At 47.0% G+C, this 23,583-nt stretch overlaps 1 protein-coding gene across 1 annotated transcript in view; it reads right to left on the reverse strand.

Moving 5' to 3' along the window:
- The window catches only part of LIPC (lipase C, hepatic type), a 158,575-nt gene that overhangs the window by 6,299 nt on the left and 128,693 nt on the right, over positions 1–23,583 (reverse strand). Inside the window, exons 2-7 of the mRNA XM_059056339.2 lie at positions 22,458–22,645; positions 18,626–18,808; positions 17,934–18,051; positions 15,219–15,452; positions 12,413–12,658; positions 1,176–1,293 (exon numbers count right to left, since the gene is read on the reverse strand). Of these exons, the coding sequence (XP_058912322.1) occupies positions 1,176–1,293; positions 12,413–12,658; positions 15,219–15,452; positions 17,934–18,051; positions 18,626–18,808; positions 22,458–22,645 (1,087 nt within the window). The remainder of the gene's footprint in view (positions 1–1,175; positions 1,294–12,412; positions 12,659–15,218; positions 15,453–17,933; positions 18,052–18,625; positions 18,809–22,457; positions 22,646–23,583) is intronic.

Below are 23,583 nucleotides of genomic sequence, written 5' to 3' on the forward strand. Positions count from 1 at the left end.
AACAAGTAGGGAAAACCGCTCTAAAGAGGGCAGAGGCTTTGGCGATGGTCTCTGGGCAATACCACTCTCTGTAGGTTTGATCAACACATTATAGCCACACCACAGTCGTCTCTCCAGATCGATGCTTTTTTCCTCCCCACATAAATAGAAACTTTTGTTAAAACAACAAGTATAGCAGTAATAGAAAACCACATATAAAGGACGCACCAGTTTGGAGCAAGATTTAAATGCAGATCCTTAGGTATCATTATCAGCTTTACTCACTAACCTACAAGACATTAAAATGTCCCAACATTGACAGAACTGCCAGATGCCCTTTCCACTACTTTAGCTCCTCCTGTAGTATGCCGTAAAGTATCGTTTAGGAATCCACCCACACCCCTAGGCTGGGAGCATCCTAAGGATAGTGTCCTCTCTACCTCTAGTGCTGAGCACCAACATGTCCTTGCTGAGTGACTGAATCAGTGTGACGATCAGAGGTTCAAAGCTGGGCACAATTCTCGGGAAGCTGAGGACTGTCCCTAGGGTGGGTGAAAGCTAGTGTCACTTCCCAAGGAGAGCCCATGCTGAGGGTAAAGATGCTGAGAAAAAGCAGCCAGCAGGCCTTTTCTGGCCAGTGAAGGTGCGGAGCCTCTGCAGGAGACGTTGAGGCCACTGCCCATGTTGTGAGCAGGTGTGCAGCAGCGCAGAGGACAGATGGGGAGGGCTGGCAGTGCAGGCTGACCGAATGGAAAATGTGTGCCACGTTGAACGATACTAGTGTTATTTCTGGGTTATGGTTTTCAGAACTCACTGGAAAGGCGCTCAGGGCCTTCCTGGGGACACCTGCTCCAGGCATCACCGCTCCTCCCTGCTTGGATCTTCTTCCTGTACTGCAGACATGGACTGGCCACCTCTGGCTTCCCTCTCCATTCCAGCCCCTGTCGCACTGGGCCCATCACAAACACAGGTAGCAGCAACATAAAGTAATCGTTGGGACTGGGTGAGGCTGAGGAGGGATGACAAGGTGCTGAGTGTGGGTGGATGTCCCATCTGACGGGGTGTTTGGGGCAGTCATAATGGGCTGAGAAAAGTACGTTGTGTCTGGCCTGACCCTTGAAAAGCAGGGTCCATGCAGACCCTGTGAGAAAATTAAGCCTCTCATCACCACGGACAGGGCTGTACCTCATACTCACAGAGTGATCGGGATTTTCTGCATTTCCTCTTTTGTTCCGAGGAGTGACACGGCAAAAGTTGGTTCTACTGGTTTCTCAATTTGGTTGATGAACTGAATCTTCAACTGGTAATGATAAACTAGAGGGGAATAGGATGGAGAGGGAGAGAGAAAGATAATTTAAGCAGAAAATTTTAAAACAAAAAATGTCGTATTTTTTAAATTTAAAAAGCAGAGGGAAAAGTATGGATGAATAGATACCCCGTTTTTTTTTTCTGGGTGGTAGAATTATGAATGCTTTTTATTTTCCTCTTTTTCCTTCTCTGAATTTCCTACATGTCTAAGAGGACTTATGTTTGTATTGGGTTGGCCAAAAAGTTCGTTGTGGTAGTGAAAACGTTGTTCAATAAAGTTCTTGGTGAAAATGAAGAAAGTGTCTTTTATTTTTACTTAAAACTGAATGAACTTTTTGGCCAACCCAATAATATAATAAATATTATCCAACAAAAGAAGGCAGAATAGGAGTACAATATATTTGGCATTCTCATCAATTTCCAGATGAATTCTGTTGGACTATTCCATGTATTTGGCAAGGGTCCCCTTTCACAAATCAAAGGATATATTGTCTTTTAGGCAGCTGACAAAAGCAAGAGAACACACTGTCATTTTTACTTTTGCCTCTGTTTGGTGGCGTCAGTTTTGGGGTGAGACAGAACTCCAGCTAAGAAATATGCCCTAATGACCACACCTTTGTGTTCTGGGGCAGTTCCTGGGAACTAACTCTGTGGGGTTCAACAAGCACATTTTCCCATGGAAATAAGACAACTAGTTCTAGTGCCTGGGCCTAGAATTTTTTTTATCTTATCAGGTGTCCAGAATGTCCTTCTATACTGGGTTGTTTGGAAGAGGGAAATTTAATTTTTTCTTCTTTACCTAAATACAGTCTATATTTAATTAATAAAAGCAAACTGCTTACTATAGGACAGGTGTAGTTAAACACTTGACATTGCATCATCTCATTTACTTATCGTAACTACCCTATGAGGAGGGTAGTATCAGCCCCATTTTATAAAGAAGAAAACCAGGGCCAGAGAGGTGAAGTGACCTGCTCAGGGTCACATAGCAGCCTGTGCTCTTGGCCTGGACCCACTGCTTTGATTAGTTTGCATTGTTACACCAACCAGCTGTGGAGCTGTTTTCAAAATTACCCCACCCCATTTCCAAATGACTGATGGCTGCTTAGACTTCTTTTTCCTGCTGTCTCCATATTCTCTAAGTACTTGTAGCACTTGAGCTCCAAGACTGCAAACAGGTTTAATATGGCATGTCAACTTGATTGGTAGGACTGCCTGGGGCCCCATGTTGAGATGGGCTCTGAGACCATGTCTAGGCTCTTGGGAGGATTGGTGTCTGCCTTGGGCGAAGGATAGGGGATATACGATATACTTGTGGCGTGTTTGCTTTTCCTGTTCTAGATAATGATTAACCCACTAATCATGATACAGTGCTTGCACACAGAAGGTGCTTAATAAACATTTGTGGGATGAAGAACTGACATTTTGCTTGGGAGTATCAGAAGGTGCACGAACATTTAGCAAGATGGAAATCACCTCTGAGAATTCAAGGTGAGTTTCAAGCTTTGTTGTAGAATTCCTCCTGGAAAGGATAGATTATGGAACTAGCCACTTGATTATCCATCCCATGCACCCAACCTGTGGAAATTCAACATCCTCATGAATCAATCTACTTACTCCCAAATGATGCATTTCCGCTGGAGGTTGGTAGCTACACACAAACCTGGTAGCAGCTGTGGCTAATGGTGTGTTGCCAACACCTCAGCTGTAGGGTCCTGGTGTGCCTGTATTGCTGGGTTTCTGGGTTATTTATATAACCCTACCCTTTGGTATAAACCAATCTTCCCGTTTGGGTTTTGCAGTGGATTGCCTCCAGTGCCCTGAATAACAGGTGCTCGAATCCTCCAGCCTGGAATACAGTAGTTTGATGCTCTCAAGACTGTGAGGCTTTGGGTGAGAAATAAGAGAAGGGCTATGGGCCCAAGTCCCAGGAAGGGTCCCTAAACCCTTGGGTAGAGGGCAGTGGTGGAGGCAGGGACTCTGGCCTATCATCCCAGAAGCCTCTGGAGAGGTCTTACACTATTTGGGGTCTGTCTAGGAAACGCTGTAACAGGTGAACAGTTTTATAAGTTGAACTGAGGCAAAAAGGAAAGATATAGGCTGTAGGCACTGGGGGTGGGGTGGGGGCAGGATGTGGACAGGATGACATGAGAGAACTGGCCTTGGGTTAACCCCCAAACAAGCAGGCAGGGCATCTCCCAGAGTATGCAAGAAACACTCATAGCAACCAGTTTAATAGGTAGTAACTGGAAATCTACTGATACCCAGCCCAGTACTAAAAGCCATTGGGGATAGATGAGTAAAAGAATGCAATTAGCAGTATGCATGGTAATAACATAGGCTAACATTTATTTTGTTTACCTGTGCCAGGCACCTTGTATTTATTATCTCATTTAATCCTTACAACAGCTGGTACTATTATTTCATTTTAGAGAAGAGGAAACTGAAGCACAGAAAGGTTAAGCAACTTTTCCAGTATCACACAGCTAGTAAGTAGCATAACTGGGACGTAAGTCCAGGCCACCTGGCTCCAGAACTTGAAGTTTTAAATGTTTATACCCAGGACCAATAGCTTTACATACCCTAAGGAAAAAGTCGAAGTGCGGAAAGAGATTAAAGTTCAAAAATGTCATAACAGAATTATTTAATTAAAAATAAATCAAAAACACCCTAAATATTCACCAATAGAGGAATGACTATGGACTAATAATGACAATTATAATAATTACCATTTAGCTCTCTATTATGTCCCAGATACTGAACTATTGTTTCTCAAAATTATCTTATTTCTTTTACTACAACTTTGTAAGATGCCTACTTTAACCTCCCTTCACATGATTTTACAAATGAAGAAGCTGAAGCTCAGGAAATTTAAGTAACTTGTCCATTGTCATGCAGCTAAGAACTGGTGAAGCTGCAATTAGACGTTAGTCTGCTGACTCTGAGTTCATGTTCCCAACCACGTGATTTACTCTTATGAAGTGATTAAAAGATATTTTTGGAATGGTTTCAATGCTTATGAAAAAGTGGAAAAAAAACCCCAAACAACCATCAGGATACAAATTGTACATCTAACATGAGACTAATTCTAATAAAACAGCATGCAGAGTAGGAGGGAGATTCGCAAAAATATTAAGTGATTATCTCTGGAGAGGGGAGAGAGGTAATTTTTATTCTCTTCTTTATGCTTTTCTGCAAGTGCCACATTTTCTACAATAAGCATGTATTCTAATTAGACTCTTATTGGAAAAAGAAAAGTTTTTAAAAGTATTAAGAAAGAAAACAGAACCACAAGCTGTGGTCCTGGCCTTAGAGGAGCTTGCAGCTGGGAAGCAAACTGACTTCTGTGACCCTTGTCACCTTCTGCCTAGTCTCAGGGGCATCCATGTCCATGGATCTTATCTCCCTGAGGGCAGCCTTGGGGTCATATTAACGCTTGTGTCTCCACAAGTCACAGCACACATCAGGCATCTAAGGAGTGCTTCTGAGGCTTTTTGTGTGAAAACAAGGCAGGACACAGTTGCCTTAAAGAGCCTAATTGTGAATAGGAATAATCAAAAAATTGCTTTCATTTGTTGAGATACTACTACGCATCAGGCTACATACTAAGTGCTTCACAGACATTACATTTGTCCTCGTAACAAGACAAAATAAAGATAACATGTGGTGAGGCTCCATTTTCTACACCTACCCCTGCTATCCCCATCCAGCTCCGAACCTCAGGAAGTGACCCCACGGCCTCATCTCCCGGCTGCCTTGCAGGATGGTTTCTGCTTGCGATTGACCCACTGGGGAGGCACCAGCAGGAGATCAGGGCACAGAAGAGAGATGTCAGGGTGTTTTTTTCTCTGCTCCCTCCTGCTTTGAAGACTGACTGCAGAGGAACTGTGCTCCATGATGAGCTGCTATGAGCAGCCTCTCCTCCACAGCTCCCGTTCTCTTGGGCTGTTCCTTCTCCTTACTTCTCCCAGAGGCTGCTTGTTAGATCTGGGGTGCATCAACAGCCCATGTTGCTTTCCTTAATATCACCCACCCTCTCTAAGGAGTCCTGCCTGTTCTCTTTAGTTGATCCAGGTGAGTGGAGTCCTGTTTTCTGCTGAGACCTAGATAGATAGGGTATCAATGATCCTGGTTACAGATAAGGAAGCAGAGATTTGGAGAGGGGTGTAAGGTGACCCAGATAGTTAGAAGTGGAGCAGACTTTTTTTTTAAACATCTTTATTGGAGTATAATTGCTTTACAATGGTGTGTTAGTTTCTGCTGTATAACTGAGTGAATCAGCTATACATATACATATATCCCCATATCTCCTCCCTCTTGCATCTCCCTTCCATCTTCCCTATCCCACCCCTCTAGGTGGTCACAAAGCACTGAGCTGATCTCCCTGTGCTATGCGGCTGCTTCCCACTAGCTTATCTATTCTACGTTTGGTAGTGTATATATGTCCATGCCACTCTCTCACTTCAGTGGAGCAGACTTTGAACACAGGTGTCTGGTCTGATTCCAAAAGACCCTTCCCACTGTGTCCTGGGGTTCCGGTTCTAGCAAGCTGAAGCTGCCCTTTGAAAGCAAAGAGCAAACAGCCCCTGAAGAAAAGCCGCAGTCTAAACCTGCCTCCAATAAAGCCACCAAGACAAAGTGCCTGCCAGCTCTGACCCACTGACATCCATCCTGGGTTATCACTGCTGCAGATTCCTGCCTGTCTGCTGAATGACCAGCCCCCGAGCTGGGATAAATGTGTCACGTCCCTGCACTGGAGATGGGTTTTTGTCTTCCTTTGCTCTTAAAATATGAGTGGGAAGAGATGGATTTCCACATCTGAGATGCCATGGTTCTACAATTCTGGGGGAAGGGGTTGGCTTTGATGATTGCGAAGGTCCCTTTAGCTGTCACATCCTGTGGATGAGAATTACCTGTGTCCTGCAGTGTCTCCCTGGGGTGGGACCTATGCAGGAGGTCAGAACCTCCAAAGGTGTGTAAGCCGTGAGGGGCCTGAGTGAGGTGGGCTGTGGAGGGCACAGGTGTGCAGGAATGCGGGCACCCATGTCTGCAGAAGTGTGATGGTCAAACCCATCACACATCGATAGCACAAGGAATCCCTTTTAACCTGCACTAGGAGAGCCATTTTTGGGGAGAAATCTTGAAATTAATTTTTTAAAATACATAAGAGACTTTCATGTTCAGATCTAATTATTTGTTCTTATTTTGGATTTTGTAAGTGTTTTTCCTTAAAACAAGAAAAAAGACAATTTGCTTCTTATTCCTCCCCCCACCCCCCAGGACAATGATGCTGTTACAAAGATGAAGGAAAAAGGGGTGAATAATTTTTCTCACTTTACTTTATGGCATGTTTAATAAGGATTTAAAAAGATGATTTAGGGAAATGCTTTTGATCCTGTGACCGCAAGGAGGCCAGCACAACGTGTTCCTCAGTTCAGGCAGGAGAAATTATTTCAGGTCTTAAAGATGAAAAGCATGAAATAGTCTATTAACCCTGAATGAGATCAGGCAAGATCAAACCTGGAGCAGAGATGTGAGGCCTCTGGAGAGTCTCCTCACCAGAGAGTCTGCCTGGGGTTCAGATACCCTAAAAACCCTGGATCCTAATCTTGTGTGGACTCCACTGGTGCCACTTAAAAAAAAAAAGTTTCTTTTTACAAGGTAGCCACTGTGAGTACCAGGTTATGGAATTTATAAAAAGGAAATATTGTTTTCCACTTTTTTTTTTGTCTCATGGGAAAAATGCTTCTGAATCATTAGGTACTGGCCCTGGGAGACATTATGACTCTTTACAAACATCAAAGAGGTCTTTTTGTTTTGAATGTATAGATTTTTTTCTCATGGAGTTGGTAAGAATGAGATCTCGTGTTTTCTTGCAGCACCAAGGTCTTCTTCCTAGATCTCAAACGCCTCTAACCCGAGAGGGAGGCTGAACATCATGGAACCGAGAGGCCCAATGATGGTCTTATGCAGGGGGTTAATGTACGAGCAGCCAGCACTAGCAGGGGCTGGTTGAATGAACTCAGAACAGGCTCAAGGGAAGTCGAGAAGGGGTTTTATAAGCCTATGTGTGTGTGCGTGTCTGTACTTAGGTTGGGGACTAAATTTGGGCTCAACAGTCCTGCCCCATTTATGTGCTGCTGATGTCACAAGATTGGATGCTTGCCCCTTCTATGGGTAGTTTCCTTCTCTGCTGGGGGTGGAGATGGGGGAGCGTGTGTGTATGTGTGTATGTATGGGAAGGCCAGGGAGTATTGTGTTGTGTGTGTGTATGGGATGGAAATAAGCACCCTTGACTGAGAGATAGGAGCCTCCTGGTACCATCAAGAGGTCTTGAGCACTCATCAGCTTTCTGAACCTCAGTTTCCTCATCTGTAAAACAGGTATCAAAAGCCTTCTCACAGGGTTGTTGCAAGGATGTGATGAGATGGTATGTAAAAGTGCCTGGCTTCTAGAAGGTGTCGACCATCCTATATGCAGGACTGACCAGCACAGCGGGCAGACTGAGTCCACCCCCAGGTGCCGGGGTTAGTGGTTCTCCCTCACGCTGGTCCACACACAGTCACTTCGTGGCTGAAGAAACTGAGGCCCACATAGGTTTTGCCACAGAGTCAAGGTCATATAGGTGGTTGGCAGCAAAGCCAAATTCTGGACACTCCTTATCCCAATCCCAAGCCTCTGTTCTCTCTACTATTACCCATTGCTTCTCTGGAATTCTCCCTGGAAATCAGTGAAAACCTTCCAGAGAAGTAGCTGAGAAAAGCCAAAGACAAACAGACTCCCCAAGTCACAGTTTGGCTGTTTAGCTCACCAACCAGAAGAGTGCTCTCATCAGCTGGAGCGAGTTCCCACCGGCTGGATGGGGCCCAGAGTGCAGGGAGAGAGTGCAGGCAGCGGAGGATGGGGAAGAGAGGAGAGACTCAGAAAGAGGAGCCCAAGAGGAGGGATGACTCAGGAGTGAGCTGTCAGTGAACTGGCCTCGGTCCTACACTTAGGAGGCCATGTGGAGTGAAAGGAACAAGGGCCATGGAATCGGGGAGACCTGGTGTCAGACACTGCGTTTGCTCCTCACTGACTGTGTGACTTTGGGAAGGTGATTTAGCCTCTCTGAATTTCAATTTATTTATTTGGAAAGTTAGGCATAATCAATCCACCCCCCGCCCCTTCCATCTTTGTCCCTCTCTCTGTCTGTAGGTTGTTGTGAGGATTAAATGATACATGAGATAATTGATGCAACACATCCAACGTGGTGTCTGGACAGAGGAAGCCCCCCCTGAGTGCTGCTTCCTTCTCTTCCACATAGTTACCTCCTCTAACTGCTATGAGGATTAAATTAGATAAGATGCTTGCTAAGCAGGACTTCATATAGGTTTGTTTCCCACCTCCTTCACTTAAAAAAAAAAAAAAAAAAAAAAAGGGCTCCCAAACTAGCAAAGGTTCCTCCTGAGAGAGAGAGAATGGAAGTAGGCAATAAATTGCCTCATTTCACTCAGCGACTGTTTCCCAATTCCCTTCTGCTACTGCTGTCCTCTTCAGCGTTTACCCAAGTTCTGGCGTACGGCTGTAGAAAACAGATCCTTTGATGGTTTTGTCAAAATATCTTGGGAGCCAGAGGAATGAGGGCCAAGTTAGTCATCCTTTGTGCAACTACAATCGGGAGGGGATGTTTATCTTGCCCAGCCAGACCCTGCACTAAAATATATAGTACAATTAAATGTCCTTGAAGAATATGGATTGTGGGTTCTCTGTAACCAGGGTTGGGCAAGTCTGTTCCTTTATGAATCTATAAGTATTCATCAAATGCTGGAGTTGGCCACTGAAATAGACTCTGGGGGCCCAAGTCACAGATGATTGTGGCCATGATGGGTGAAGATGGGTGCAATTATGGTGGCCTAGATTAAAGACTTGATGCCAGCACCATCAATCAAACTTTCTGGATGGAAATGGTCTATTTCTGAACTCTCTGATATGGCAGCCACACATTTGAGCATTTGAAATGTGGCTAGTATGACTGAGGATTCAAATTTGTGATTTTATTTTAAGTAATTTAAATAGCCACATAAGGTTAGCAGCGACCATATAGGTCGATGTAGCATTATACAGACTGCAGCATCCCATGAGCAGCCGCTTTCACATAGGTAGGAGTCTCATCTGGGCATAATTTCCAGCTGTACCCAGGGTAGCTTGATGTGACCGCAGGGATGTGACTCCCCACCAGTGAGTCAAATTAGGCTGAGCAGATTAGGGCTTTGCTCACTGGAAGGGCTGAGGTGGGTATGGGGAGAATTTGGAGGGCCCAGAGAAGAGGAGGGTGCAGTGCAGGCTGCAGCTCATCGCTGGACTCTGTCTGGGGCTAGAGGTTTGGGTTCGGACCAGTTTCAGGCAGTCTTATCTCATAGTCCCATCTCCATATCAGTGGCCCCATAGATCTTATCTTCATTGGATATCCCTGGAGCAAGATGAGACGCTGGTGATAAAGAGACCCAAGTGTTCTTGTTAGGGGAACTACTGACCGAAACTGCCCACTCTGGCCAGACCCTAGAGTAACCATTTGCATGAGTTATCTTACAACATGAGGTCCTGGTAAGGAACGTGGAGCTAACAAGCCACCACCCACTGAAAGAATTTGGGAAAGGTCAAAAGGAGAGAGGAGACACCAGTCCATGTGTCCTACCAACCTCCCAGAATCCTTCACGCTGGAATCCAGCCAATCTTCTTGGCTGAGAGATGCGTGCGCAACCAGGAAGGACCCTGAGTTACCACGTATGGGCCAAGCGAGATGACTGGCCAGAGAAAACTCGGAAACTAACTCCATCACCATAAAACCCAAGGCTGCGAGCCCTGTGGCAGAGCCGTTCTCCTGGGTTCCCTTACCCTGCTGCTCTCCGCCTGGGCACCCCTTCCCAATAGTCTCTGCTTTGTCAGCAAGTGTGTCTCCTCGGGCAATTCATTTCCGAGGGTTAGGCAAGAGCCCACTCTCGGGCCCTGGAAGGGGTCCCTTTTCCTGCAACGTTGTGTCCAAGGGACTCATCATCTGTCTCCCTGAGATGGCATTTAGCATTTAGCACGTGGGAGGGGATTGGTCTCCCCTGAGGGAGGGCCTCTGCCTACCAGGCTCTATTTATGCTTGAAGAATAAATGATGGCCTGGCACAGTGCCTTTGGCAGCTGCTGGGTGAGATAGTGATGCCCTAATGTGACTCCTTGATCCTCCTTCATAGGAAAGGGGTCCCTGTGAGTTCACACCAGCACCGTGTGGTGATTGGGCATCTGGGGTCCCGGGCAAAGGGAAAACCTCAGCCTGGCTTGTGTCTACTGCTCTTCCCTCTCCCTCTTCCTTCTCTTGATGCTCTCGCCTCCCTCCCCCATCCCCACGCCCCCCAGGAGATGACCTAGGGCAGGACCCAGTCCCTCACTTCAGATGCACAGCCCTGCCCTGGAAGGTGAAAAATGGCGCTCTTTCTTTCCAGCTGACCGCAAGGAGAAAGCAAGATTCTCCCCCACCTCTCCTCCTTCCCTCACCCCTATAGACAGACCATGGGCAGGTTACCAAGGTAAAAAAATCACTAGACTAGTTGTTTGGAGGCCTGGGTCTCAGTGCTGGCTCCGCCCCCAAGAATTCCTCTTGTGTCCCTGGGCAAATGATTCTCCTGCATCTGGGCCTCTGTTTTCTCATCTGTGAAATAGTGGAGTTGAACAGTTTTTTGAAATGCTAGCATTCCAGGATTAAAGTAGATCTGGTAAAATGTGATTATCTGAGAGGCTTAATCACTCCAGGCAGCTCTGCCATTTAAGAGGAGCTGGTTAATCCGAGTGAGTGTCTAACTGCCAGCCTGCGGTGGGGGAGCTCCCTGAAGCAGGAGGCCTTCCAAATCCCTTCACCTGCCCCGGTGCCCGGTGCCCCGGCTTCCGCCACCCCTCAAGGACAGACAGCTGAGAGCACCCTCTGCCCTCAGGGAAGAAAGATCCTGCCCTCCCTCCAAGTGCTCTCAGAAGCTAGCAGACGCTCCATCTGATTTCTGTCATTCCTGGGACTCAGGGAAGGGAAATCTGGCTGGAGAGCAAAAGTTCAGATAAACAGAAGAGTCCTGTGCCTAAAAAATAAGTCGCCTGGGAGCTTGAACTTGGGAGTGTGGTAATGAACGGAACACCTGGGAGTGTTCAGCCTGGGAGTCAGAGGCACCTGGGTTCCAGGCCTCCTTCCAGGTTAACCCTGTCAACCTCGCTTGGCTGTTGTGGGCACCATGAGGAGTCGGTGGATACATGTAATGTTTTTGTGTAAAACGTGATGCAAAGGCAAAGTGCTACTGACAGCGTGTTCACCTTCTGCATACAAATATCTGCATGGTAACAAGCAAACAGCACCAGGCTCCTCCCAGTGACGCAAGCGCATGTGCTGTGAACGGTGAAATGCTAAATCATTCCAGAGCTGTTTTAAGGATTAGGCAGAAATGTTAAAGGCAACAGATGTTGGCTTGTTCCCTCCAGGAGGATTTAGGCTTTAGTGGAGTATTTCTCTGCTGGCTTCAGCCCAAATCATGGCCACAGCCCTTTCTCTGACCTCCTATTCAACCCAGCAAGAAGAAGGGGCTCAGTTTCTCCCCTGAGGTTGAGAAGTGCAACTTCTTCTAGGGAGGCCCTCAATAGGACAATGATCTCTTGTAAGACGAGCTGATTCAAACATCAGGGGAAATGAGGAAGCACAGATGTAGCGTGGAGCCCAGATTTTTCCTGGAAGCCATGAGCAGAGATGAAAGCACTGGGCTCCAGTCTGAGTTTGGAGAGGTCTCCAGGGCCCTGTACAATGAAACTTGGGTGGTCAAGGTAATTGCTCAAGGCCTTCTGGATCTAATATTCTAGGGGACCATGATATTGGATGAAGTACAGCCAACCCAAAGATTGTTCCAGAAAGTATCAAGCTTTCTCCTCCAGCACTTGGCAGTGAGGAAGCCACATTCTTGGGTAAAGAGAGAGGCTGTGTCATCATCACGGTCTGGAATCTGTGCAGGGTCAAAACCACTAAAATAACAGAGCCTGAAGTAGTTCCAGCAAAAGACTTCAGGGAACTTCTGAACCTTCAGACAAGTGGCTGCATTCTGCCCTTGTGAAGGCTCTCCTGCACTCACCTTTGAACGGGGATTGGGCTCGAGTCACCAGGAAGAGGCTCTTGCTCTTCTTGCTTTGCTGCTCCTGGCGGGCATAGTAGCCCAGCGTGTTGCAGTGGCCCTTCTTGCAGCTCAGGCACAGGCCCTGTCTGAAGCTGTCCATGTCCCTGCATGGGTAAGCCGTGCTCTGCATATCAGCGTGCAGCAAGGAGTCGATGAAGAGGTGCACCGAGCGCTCGTGGGCACATTTGATGGTCTGGGTGATGGCTGGAAAACAGGGCAAGAAGGACATTATCATCCCTTTATCTGAAGGATCACCTTGTTTCTCAGTGCAGAGTACCAGCACATTAGGAAGGCGGAAGAGAGTGCTGAGGTCAACCCGCTGACTACAGTGGATGTGATAACTGACTGAACACTACACAAAGGGTAGACACCCTGCAGTCACTTAGTGTGGAGGCATAATCTCAGGCTCCAGGGGGCTGCTGAGGGCACCCTGTATGTTACGGTAGGTGTTTTAATAGGAACCCCAAGTCACTAAGAAAATATTGAATTATTTAAGCAAGTGGGGTAGTGTAATTCATTTTGGAAATATTTTAATCTCAAATGGTTAAAAATGCACAATTGCTGATGCTTTAAGGGTGAGTTAGCAGAACAGGCTTGTGCGGAATGCCTCTTTTCTTAATAAAGCTGGGTAAACCAGTGCCCAGGCAATCTTGGGACTTGGCTCATGGTCTGGTGAGAGCTGAGGCCTCCCCAACCATGTCTGCCTTCTGCCCCAAAGCAGCCACTGCATGCCCTAAGATAACTGGCCCGTACAACCAGCATGGGGACTGGCTTCAAGAAGGACGTATCCCAGTGACCAGGTCTGAATGGGCCTAACCCAAAACAAGTTTAGGAGGTTTATATACCAAGGATTTTGACCTTTTTTTTGGGGGGGGGGGGGAGGGTTGTTTTTGGGTCTCCAAATCTTAACAATCTTTAGTAAAGTTTTCTCTAGGAATGTTGAGGAACCACCACGAGAAGTGATAAGAACCTCATGTGAAGGTGGAGCACAGGTAACTTTGCCAAAAGCTGTTTGCCCAGGATTAGTCATCTCAGTTCTTGGTCACTAGGGGCTATATTTGTTGAGCACCCACGATTCGGCAGGTACTAACTACACTGAGTGCCTCCCCAGATCTTCAGTTCGGCTCCTTGAGGCAGCTGTTACGAGTGAGAAAACTGAGTTTCAAAGACACTCACTCACTCAAGCTCACCTAGCCCGGAGGTGGTGAGGATGGTAAAGCAGTTAACAAGTGACCAAGTTCACATGTTCACCCCAGAATGGGATCACCTGCAAACATAAGGGTGAAGAAAACTGAGAAAAACCATACCAAGGGTGGGCAAGGTAAATGAATATCCTTGGTTCCATCATTCTGAAGTGTAGCACAAAAGAGAAAATGGGGCTTCCCTGGTGGCGCAGTGGTTGAGAGTCCGCCTGCCGATGCAGGGGACACGGGTTCGTGCCCCGGTCCGGGAAGATCCCACATGCTGCGGAGCGGCTGGGCCCGTGAGCCATGGCCGCTGAGCCTGCGTGTCCGGAGCCTGTGCTCCGCAATGGGAGAGGCCACGACAGTGAGAGGCCCGCATACCGCAAAAAAAAAAAAAAAAAAAAAAAGAGAGAAAATGGCAGTAATTGGTCAGAGGTGCATTTACCAGGCAACTAGCTAATAAACACCATCCTAGGGGTCTGTGTTGAGCTTAGGGAGGGTGTAAATCTGGGAAGAGGGTTGGATGGTCACCAGGAACTGCTGGTGACTAGAGGGCGATGACTGGAGAGAGATGTAAGGAACGATAAGGGGAAGTTCCCAGAAGGTTCTCTCAGGCGTGGGTGGGTGGAAAGTTGGGAGTCCAGCCAAAATGAGATAGTGTCCAGTGTGAAGGTCATTCTGATACAGGAGACGTGAAGGTGGTGATGTAATCACGAGATAGTGTATGCTCAGCTCAGTTTCAGATGATTGGGGCAAGATGGTGGTATATGGGGGTCGGGGGGGTCTCCAGTTGGCTTAGAGTGAGTTGGCATGTCTTAATCAGGATATTATTTTACAATAATGAGAACCTTGGAAGGCCTATGAAATGTATGGTTTTTGCTCACAATTTTGTTCTTTAACCCGGGGCGTGTTATCAATGTGTGTGTTAATGTTTTGGTTTTAGGGTTTGAGAGAGAAGGGGGCTCACAGCCCAGATAATGCCATATTCAGTTTCCACCCTGAGACAAAGGAAGTCGCAAGGACCTATTTAGAGCTGAACATCTAATTGGAAGAATCTCAATAATGAATGTCCTGTAGGGTCAGCTGATTAAACCTCATGGGGGTTGGAAGAGTTATTCCCACTCTTGTGAGACCAAGGATCAAGAAACCATGATCTATTAAATGGATCATCATAGGGCCCAGAATAGAGGAAGCCCCCTGAGTGAGGAAGCTTCCAGAGAAAGAGGAAGAACCACAGGCATCAGGGCTCAACTTTCAGAAGGGCTAATACCCCGGGAGAGACTTCGCTGGGTACACTGAGTGGAGGTAAGAAGTGGGGACTCCTAGTGGTGCCCCTCAGCTCATCCTCAGCACCTGAGCTCCAGGGACCACTAACTGTTAAGAGGAAGGGCTTGTGGGGAGTGGCAGCCCTTACCTACTCCCACAAGCACTCTCTCTAGGTGGACTTGGTGACCATTCACCCTGGGCCCCACCCTTGCCGAACTCTTCTCAGAATCTTGCAGATTAGACACCACTGGATCCAGAGGCCCCATCAGTTGTAGGGAATGTAAACCAGCTTAGGCTAGTGTCTTCTTTCTCACCATTTAAGCCGTGCTTCGCAATATGTTTGTAGAGCTCTAGGAAGTGGCATCCAGGCTGGTAGGAGCCCCCGTTGGGGTAGAAGTCATAGTGGGCTATGGGCTGTTTGATGCCCACACTCAGGCCCATGTGTTCCTGGGTAAAGGTGTGAATGGCGTCCACGAAATTGGCATCATCTGGTGAAAGCCGGTCATTGGGGGAAGCTCTTTTGAACAAAAGGCCCGCAGCATCCAGCCCTAACAGGAAAGCAAGGGGAAGGGTTAGGTGAGAGCAAGAGGAGAGGAGAAGAAATGCTCTTTTTACCTTTTTCATGTTATTACACATTCATGAGCTAGCAGGAAGAAGAAAATCCTAGGGCATAATCTTTCTCTCGAAAATCTTGCCATAACTTTTTCGCAGTAAAACTGTAGTAATTCATGGCACTAAAAATTGGACACGGGCTGGTTATTATCTATGGGGAAAAGAGGTTTGCAGGAACTATCCAGTGGTAGAAAATAAGGTTATAAGGGAATGCTTGATTTATTTAAGCCAATCAATTTTAAGTACCTCTCAAGCTACTTTCAAGAGCATGTCTTTGCATATTAAAAAACCACTGTGCTTATGTAAGTAGTTTTAACCTATCCATCAAAGAAAGAATTTATTTGCCTGCATGTTGTCAATAATTCCCCTAAACAAGCTGGCTTTTCCCCTACACTAATGTCATTTCATTGGAATGTTCAGAACCGCCTTGGGACATTACTGTTCTCTGGGAAAAATGTGAGCAAATAGGACTGCTCACAGCTCTGGTCCTTAAGTGACAGATATGTTTACATGAGACAAGTGGCAGCTCCTGGCTGATGGTTGCTGGGAAGTATTTATGCACTCAAGGTTTTTTTTCTCTTTCTTCCTTTACCTTCTCTGGAGGACCCTTTGTTGTCCCGTATCAGTCCTGGCTTCCATCACTGTTGGGGGTGAAGGAATTGACAGGGGACCATGACAGTCCCTGCTCTCTAGCCCTCACCCATAGTTACAAATAAAGGAAGTGATTTATATTCCTTTCTTCGTCAGGCTGACTATGAGATGACAACAGAGTAATTAGCGGTCCTGTTGCTTCTGATATGTGTGGGCCTGGCTAATAATGCCTGATGTGGCCCGTGACACCAGCCGGTGTGGAGAGGGTCCTGGGCCCAGTGCCGCCTCTCTGCAGTTCTGACTTAGCCTTGTCTGTGAAAGACCTCACTGGACTTCTGTGGAAGGTTCTTGTGTGGGAGGTCTGCTCACCCCCAGGCTATTGAGTGTTAAATAATGGAGGGCGCCAAATACTGATCCATGGATCAGGCCTCCCCGTCACCAGCAAGATGAAAAAAAAAAAAAAAAAAAAAGACCAGAAAATGAGTTCTCAACATGACAAATTTGCTTCGTTTAAATGTCTGCCATTATCCCTATTTTTTTCAGTGTTAAAATAAATCTCTTCTTTTATGAAAGAATGGTAATAGTAGATAGTAGTTGCCAAAAATGTACTTTCTTGATAAAATAAAAGATCACAGCAATGTTATTCATCTTACATTTTTTTTTTTTTTTTTTTTTGTGGTACGCGGGCCTCTCACCGCTGTGGCCTCTCCCATTGCGGAGCGCAGGCTCCGGACGCGCAGGCCCAGCAGCCATGGCCCACGGGCCCAGCCGCTCCGCGGCACGTGGGATCCTCCAGGACCGGGGCACGAACCCGCGTCCCCTGCATCGGCAGGCGGACTCTCAACCACTGCGCCACCAGGGAAGCCCTCATCTTACATTTTGTTTGAATTGTTTTTGCTTGTGAAATATTGTTTTAGCCTGATGGGTCTTGAAGGATGAGTAGGAGTTTGGTAGGGAGACTAGGGCTTGGTTTTCCAGGCAAAGGGAAAAGTGACTGCAAAGGCCCAGAAGCACAAAAGGTCATGGCATGTTTGTAGAGTGGAGAAAAATCTAGTGTCACAGAAGCCTAGAACTATAAGAAGGGAACAGTGGGAGGAGAAGCTGGAGAGCTCTGGGGACACTACACTGAGAAGGGCCTTGTCTGGGCCTCCTGAGTTTTACCCTGTAGGAATCAGTGGGCCTCAGGGACTTGGCTGATGAGGCGTGTTCTTCTGACTGTGACTCTGGGGCAGCAGGAGGGGATGAGGTTTGTGTCAGGGCAGCCTGGTAGGAAAGGCCTTCTTGTGTGTCTTCAGCTCTTCCTGGGTATCTAGGGGCATTTCCAAGGTGGCATAGAGCTTGGGGTGAGGTTTTTGGTGCACAGATCCCTCCCTCAATCCACATGGGCCCCAGAGTAGGACCCACGTGTTTCACAAGAGTGAACACTGGGGTACAAACATGGCTGTTACAGCAAATTTAGGGCTGTCATTCTTTAACTCACGTTGGGCTTTTAAAACTATAGGTTGAAAAATAAACTCTTTCCTGCTACAAAAGTGTACACAAAATCTACTTCTTAGGACCTATTTGGCAGGACTGTGAGAGACCTTTGTTTGAGGAAAGTCAATAGGAAGGGAGGCAGTGATTTGTTCTAAATTCTCTTGGAACAGCAGTCTATGACAGCGGTCATGTTTGAAATAAATAGTGCTATAAGTCCTCTTGTGAACTCTAATACAGCTTGAAGGAAGCTGGGGGTGGGTTAATTATGAGACCGTTGGAAGAGCAGGTCCTTGCTCCGTGCTCCCGTCCAGTTGTGAAGATTATAGCTGTTAGTCATCAAGTGTGGTTACCTGTAATTCTCCCAATCTTGTGCTTTCCGCTCATGTAACTGCCAGCGAATCCTGAGACGTGTGCACCCAGGCTGTACCCAATTAGATGAACATTGCTTGGAGAAAAGTGAACAGATTCCTGGAAGACAGCGGTGAGATGGTTTCAGGAGGGGAGAGAGCTGCCTGGATAAAAGCCTTTGTGGGTGCAGCCTGCTCTAGGCTCTCTCTGTTCTTTGTGCCTGGTCACAAGTAAGGTGCTTAACTCCTACTCAGGACCCCAACTGGTTTCTCACCTTGCTGACTCTGTCCTGTTTCCTTTCAGGCTCAGCTACCTGGGACCCTGCCTGGCGATGCTGCCTCCTGTCTGCCCATCTTTACCTGGATGTTAATGCCTTGCGGGAGTGATCTCATTCATGTGTGTGGGAGTTTGATAGCTTATAGGGTGTGTTTAGATCCCTTAGCACATCCAAAGAGGTGAGCATAAAAGGAACAGTGGATGGAGTAGTGGGGGCAGTTGATTTTATAAAATAGGGCTTTAAGGGAGGCATTTGAGAGACCACTGGGGGTCTGGTCTCTGTCTCATGCCTTCCCATTCCTGTGAGCTGAGCAGAAGTAGTTCTCCCGTCTGGGTTGCTCTAGGAGACCAGCTTAATTCACTCAGTCTTAGAGGAAGGGAGAGGACGGGAGAGAAGGGAGGTCAGGGCAGGTGTCACCTCCAGCCACTGGAGAAGGGCCGCGATCTCCTGGCCGACGAGGCGGGTGTTGCGGACAGCAGTGGAGTAGTGGGTGTGGGCCAGGGTGACCCATTCTGCCAGCGCCACGTTGACTGGTCGGGCCAGCTGAGACTTCAGTGCGGCTACCATCTGCCAGATCCAGTTTTCCAGCGAGGCTTCCATCTGAGGGTGGAACCACAGGGTCATCAGCTTCCCAGGGAGGGAGGTGGGAGTGCTGTGCTAGCTCCCTCTATCTACCTGCTCACCTCTTTCCTTCTCCAACTCTGAGCTCATGCTGGGTCCTTCTCTCCAAGAGAAAGGGCTTAATCTGGGGCTTCTCAACCTCACCACCATTGACATTTGGGGCCAGATATTTCTTTGCTGTGGGAGCTGTCCTGTGCACGGTAGGATGTTTAGCTGCATCCTTGCCTCCATCCAAGAGAGGCCAGCAGCACCGCTCTCCTCCCCCTCCCCAAGCTGTGAAGACCAAAAATGTCTCTGGACTTTCCAAATGTCCCCCAGGGGGCTACCCCCAGCCCTCCCTGTGCTGCCGCACCTCTGGGTCACACCCACTGTGTTCCGCTTGCCTTAGAGGGGGTAGGACTGTGAGCTGGAACATAGTAGGAACTCAATAACAATTGGGTTGATTCATTATGGAGAACTGTTCTGTGTATGTTCCTTGTCTGAGAGCCAATTTGCAGGGCACTCCTGAAGGGTTCACAGAGCAAAGACGGTTGTGCTGTGTCTGGAAGGATAAATAGGAGTTCTCACGGAAGAATCCAGGTGGGCAGGTGAGTATGGCGGCGGTGGGTGAGGGTATCTAGGGCACTCCAGGCGGAGGAAGAGCATGTGCAGAGGTGCAGAACCACAGAAGGGCAGTGCGGCCTGTCTGGGGAAAGGAGGAAATTCGGGTGTAATTGAAGATGAGAACACAGCGGTGAAGCTGGACAGCAGTACTGATGGTTTGGCTTGTGAGTCTGGGGTAAGATGCATTCATTTAATAAATGTCTTTCTACCCAGTACCTTCTATGTGGATGTAGCACCTTGGGTTCAAATCCAGACTCTCCTAGTTACTAGCTGAGTGACCTTGGGCAAGTTATGTAACTTTTCAGTGCCCCAGTTTCCCTGTGTGGAAAATGGGGATAATAATAGTGTCCTCCTTCCAAGATTGCTGTGAATATGAGATAAGTTAATAGATGTAAAGCATTTAGCACCTGGAACATAGTGAGGACTCAGTAAATGTTAGTTATTGCAGCTGCTGCTGTTGTCATTATTATTATTATTACCAGCAATAGTAGATATATTCCAGTCTACACAAGATTTTGAAAACAAAGAACTCATTCTAGTAGAAGGATCCTGGTAAGAGGACCCTGCTATCTTCATGTCTATAAACAAGATATGAGGTCAGCCATTACTTCAGCTAACAGATATTTTTGGAGCACCTAATATATAATGGATCCTGTCTGGCGGGAGATGAGGGAAGGGATACTCTAGGCAGAAGTCACAGCCTGAGCCAAGAGGAGAGAAGTCATGTGGAAGGAGCTACAAGCAGAGGTAAGGGGGAGGCAGGGAGAGCCGGCCCTGCTGTTTGTAAGGCTCTCAGCTCAAGTCCCTACCTCAAGTCAGGTACCAAGTCCACAGCCCTGTTCTCCCCAAAGCTCTGCTCTGGATGCATTCTCTCCTTCCCAATTTCTTTTCTCTTTTTCTCTTGTAAGGGAAGGTCCCTTTGGCTAAGACAGCTGAAGAGATGGAATGGTCTTCCCTTACAATGACTGGCCTTCTAATAATCCATCCTTACCCCCTCTGGTCCCATGGGAAAGCTTTCCATGTCTGATCTTTTTTTTTGGCCATGCCATTCAGCTTGTGGGATATTAGTTCCCTGACCAGGGCTTGAACCCAGGCTGCCACAGTGAAAGCGCCAAATCCTAACCACTGGACCACCAGAGAACTCCTTCCATGTCTGATCTTTAGTTTCCTTTAAGATAGGTTTCATCTCAGGGTTCTACCCTCTGTCTCCAATTCCATGCTTTTTTTTTTTCTTTTTTTTAAAGAAACAGGGATGGAGCTCCTAGCTTAGCTAGAGAGAGCTGCAGTGAGGAGATTGCAGTGTGAGGCCTGCTGTGTGATGGGGACCCTGCCAAACCCATCCTTGACAAAGGCTTGATGTAATGGAGTCTTTGACAGTGTGGGCTTTGGAGCATGAGGGTTCTAGTTTTGGAGTTCTGTCTACTGAGGGCTGTGTGACTGTGGTAGCTGCTTGACATCTCTGAGCTGCAGTTTCCTCATCTGAGAGATGAGACTAACTCAAGTGGCTGTGTTGGGAGGCGGGAGGATTAAATGAGCTGATGTCTAATGTAAATGGCTTAGCTCCTATAGGGCCTCATCTGTGTTAGGTCTCTTCTCTAGGGGCAGGAAAGCCCCTACCACCTTCACTGCCAACCCTGTGCTGTGGTGGAACACCCCTCGCCCTTCCTTAGGGTGGGGCTCCTTTAAATCCTAGGAGGAAGCTGCTGGCAGGCTACAAGAGCCTGTGTGCTTTTCTGGGATGGCAAACCCACCTTGTGGCTACACCCACATGGCGTCATGTGGTTCCCATTACGCTATGAGGCCAGGCATGGGGTCTGTTTTGTTCACGTGGAGGGTATGAGTGAATACATGTTGAAAGAGTGGTGGTGGGCCGATGGGCTCATTTTGCTCTCTAAGCTAGGATAGACGGGGGTTACAGAGTAGTTTTCAATTAGATGGTAGGGAAAGGGTGTTTCAAGTCATGAAATAGACCCCAGATTTCTAGAGGTTTCACAGTGTAAACCAAGCTTCAAATCGTGGGTGGCCTAGAAACCAGTAAGGCAGAATTTCTTCTTGGAAACTTTTGTTTGACTTCACTCATTGCCCACAATATTCTTTTCCCCCTTCTTCCACAGTAATAGAATTTTAGCATCACTAAAAAGCTACACTTTCTCTAAGAGGCTACATATCTTAACCACCTTTCCCTCTAGGTATGGGCAAATGGATGTAATTGGAAGCATTTCACAGATGTTTCTGGGAAGCTAACCTAAGAAAACACACTTATATACCAAAAGCCATTGAATTGTACACTTTAAATGGATGAATTTTATGGTATAATGCGAATTATACCTCAATATAGTTGTTTTTTTAAAACCCTGCTTTTTTTCTTTTTTGTGTTTACATTTTACTACCTTGTGCTACCTGGGATGCAGATGTGATAGCTAGTGCTCTAGCTGCCATCTTGGATTATGAGGATAAGGACCATATTCTAAGGATAGCAGAATAGTGAGCAGGGAATGAGCTGGGCCCTTGAGGACTTCAGTGACCAAAGCTGTTTATTCAGTTTTGGATTACATATACTGGACTGTTGTATGAAATGGAAAAAAACTTCTGTTTTATTTGAACTACTGCCAATTTGGATTTCTGTTATTTGCAGCTGAATTTAACCCTTAAAAATATAATATTTTATTGGGAGACTATATCTTCTGGCTTCCTACCTCCTCTTGGGAAACATGCAGATTCACCTTCATGAACTGCAATCTCTTATGGGCCCTTATGTGCTGTGTGACCTTTCTGAGCCACATTTTATTATCTGAAATGTGGAGATAATTATACTTTCTCTGCCCTGCTTACTCATGAAATTGAGATAATCAATAAGATAATGTGTGTGGGAAGCACTTGGAAAATTAGAATGTACTTTAAAAGTATTATGCATGAAGTTGTTATCACCAGCTCCCTATCTTTTTATTACAATTGAACACACTAGGGAGGGAAACAGAAGAAAATGTAAAAGTAGAGAGAAGAAAGGCATGTCAGCATTTCCTACCAACCACCCGTGGACTATCATCACCAGAGGCAGAGAGGAGTTGAAGCTGCACTGCTGTAATGTGTCTGAGTGATTGAGCCGAATCTGACAGCCCTTATCGGTTTCTTCTTTAAAGAGCAGAAATCTGGTTCTTGTCTCCTGTGATGTTTCCTTTGTTTCAACAGCTCGAGATCTCCTTCCAAATGACTCTGGAAGATAAAATTGGAGACAGTGTTTAACCTGGCACCTGATCCACCTCTGCCAGCTCTGGGACAAGCCAGAAGTTTCTAAGAGCACTAGGCAGTGGGGTTACTGCAAGGTGCTGGAGGTAGGCATGGACTGTGGCTTTGGGGAACCCCAAAGAGCATTTTATTTCCAGCAGAATGGCCATTTCTTTCCTGGGAGATGATGGAGGGTGACCTAGGAGGACCCCACACAGAGGTGGAGAGGACCAGATCCTCCATCCTGATATCCCAGTGACGATAGGATCAGCCAGTCAGACACTAGAGTAACTCCAGGACAGTGGGAATATGGGAGAGGCAATTGGGACTGAGGTTCAGAGAGGATAAGTATTTCGCCCGAAATCATGATGCCAATAAGTGGTAGGATTTGGACACTGTCTCTCTGACTTGAATTCCCTACATCCGTATGCTAGGGAGACAGCACATAGAGCATCTTAGTTTGATGACACTACGCATTCTTTCCTGTGGCTCAACCTGTTCTCACACATAGTCTTGCATTGACCAGGTAGGACTGGGGTGGGGAGGGTCACAGAGGGAGTGGTGGATTCTGCTTGATGGGGAGTGGCATGCAGGGAGGACTTTTCAGGGAAAGTGATGCTCATGCTGGCCCTGAGGGATGAATGAGGGCTTGCTGGTATGTGTGAGTGGGTGGAAGGAGTAGGGCTTTCCAAGCTGAGGGAACAGCTGAGTAAGGGCTCAGAGGCATGGGACCTTGTGGGTGGAAGGAAGCCGAAGCCTGGGAAGCCAGAGTGTGGGGGGCCCCTTGATGCTGAGGAGTCTGGACTTTATGCTCTAGATGATAAGATGCTGCTAAGGAGTTTTCAGCAGAAAAGGATAAATGAATATACACCCGGAATCTTTCATAGACTGTGTGAGGGTGGGGTAGGGAGAAAAAGATTGCTTTT

Source organism: Kogia breviceps, chromosome 3 (assembly GCF_026419965.1).
Source record: "Kogia breviceps isolate mKogBre1 chromosome 3, mKogBre1 haplotype 1, whole genome shotgun sequence".
Lineage (NCBI taxonomy): Eukaryota > Metazoa > Chordata > Mammalia > Artiodactyla > Physeteridae > Kogia > Kogia breviceps.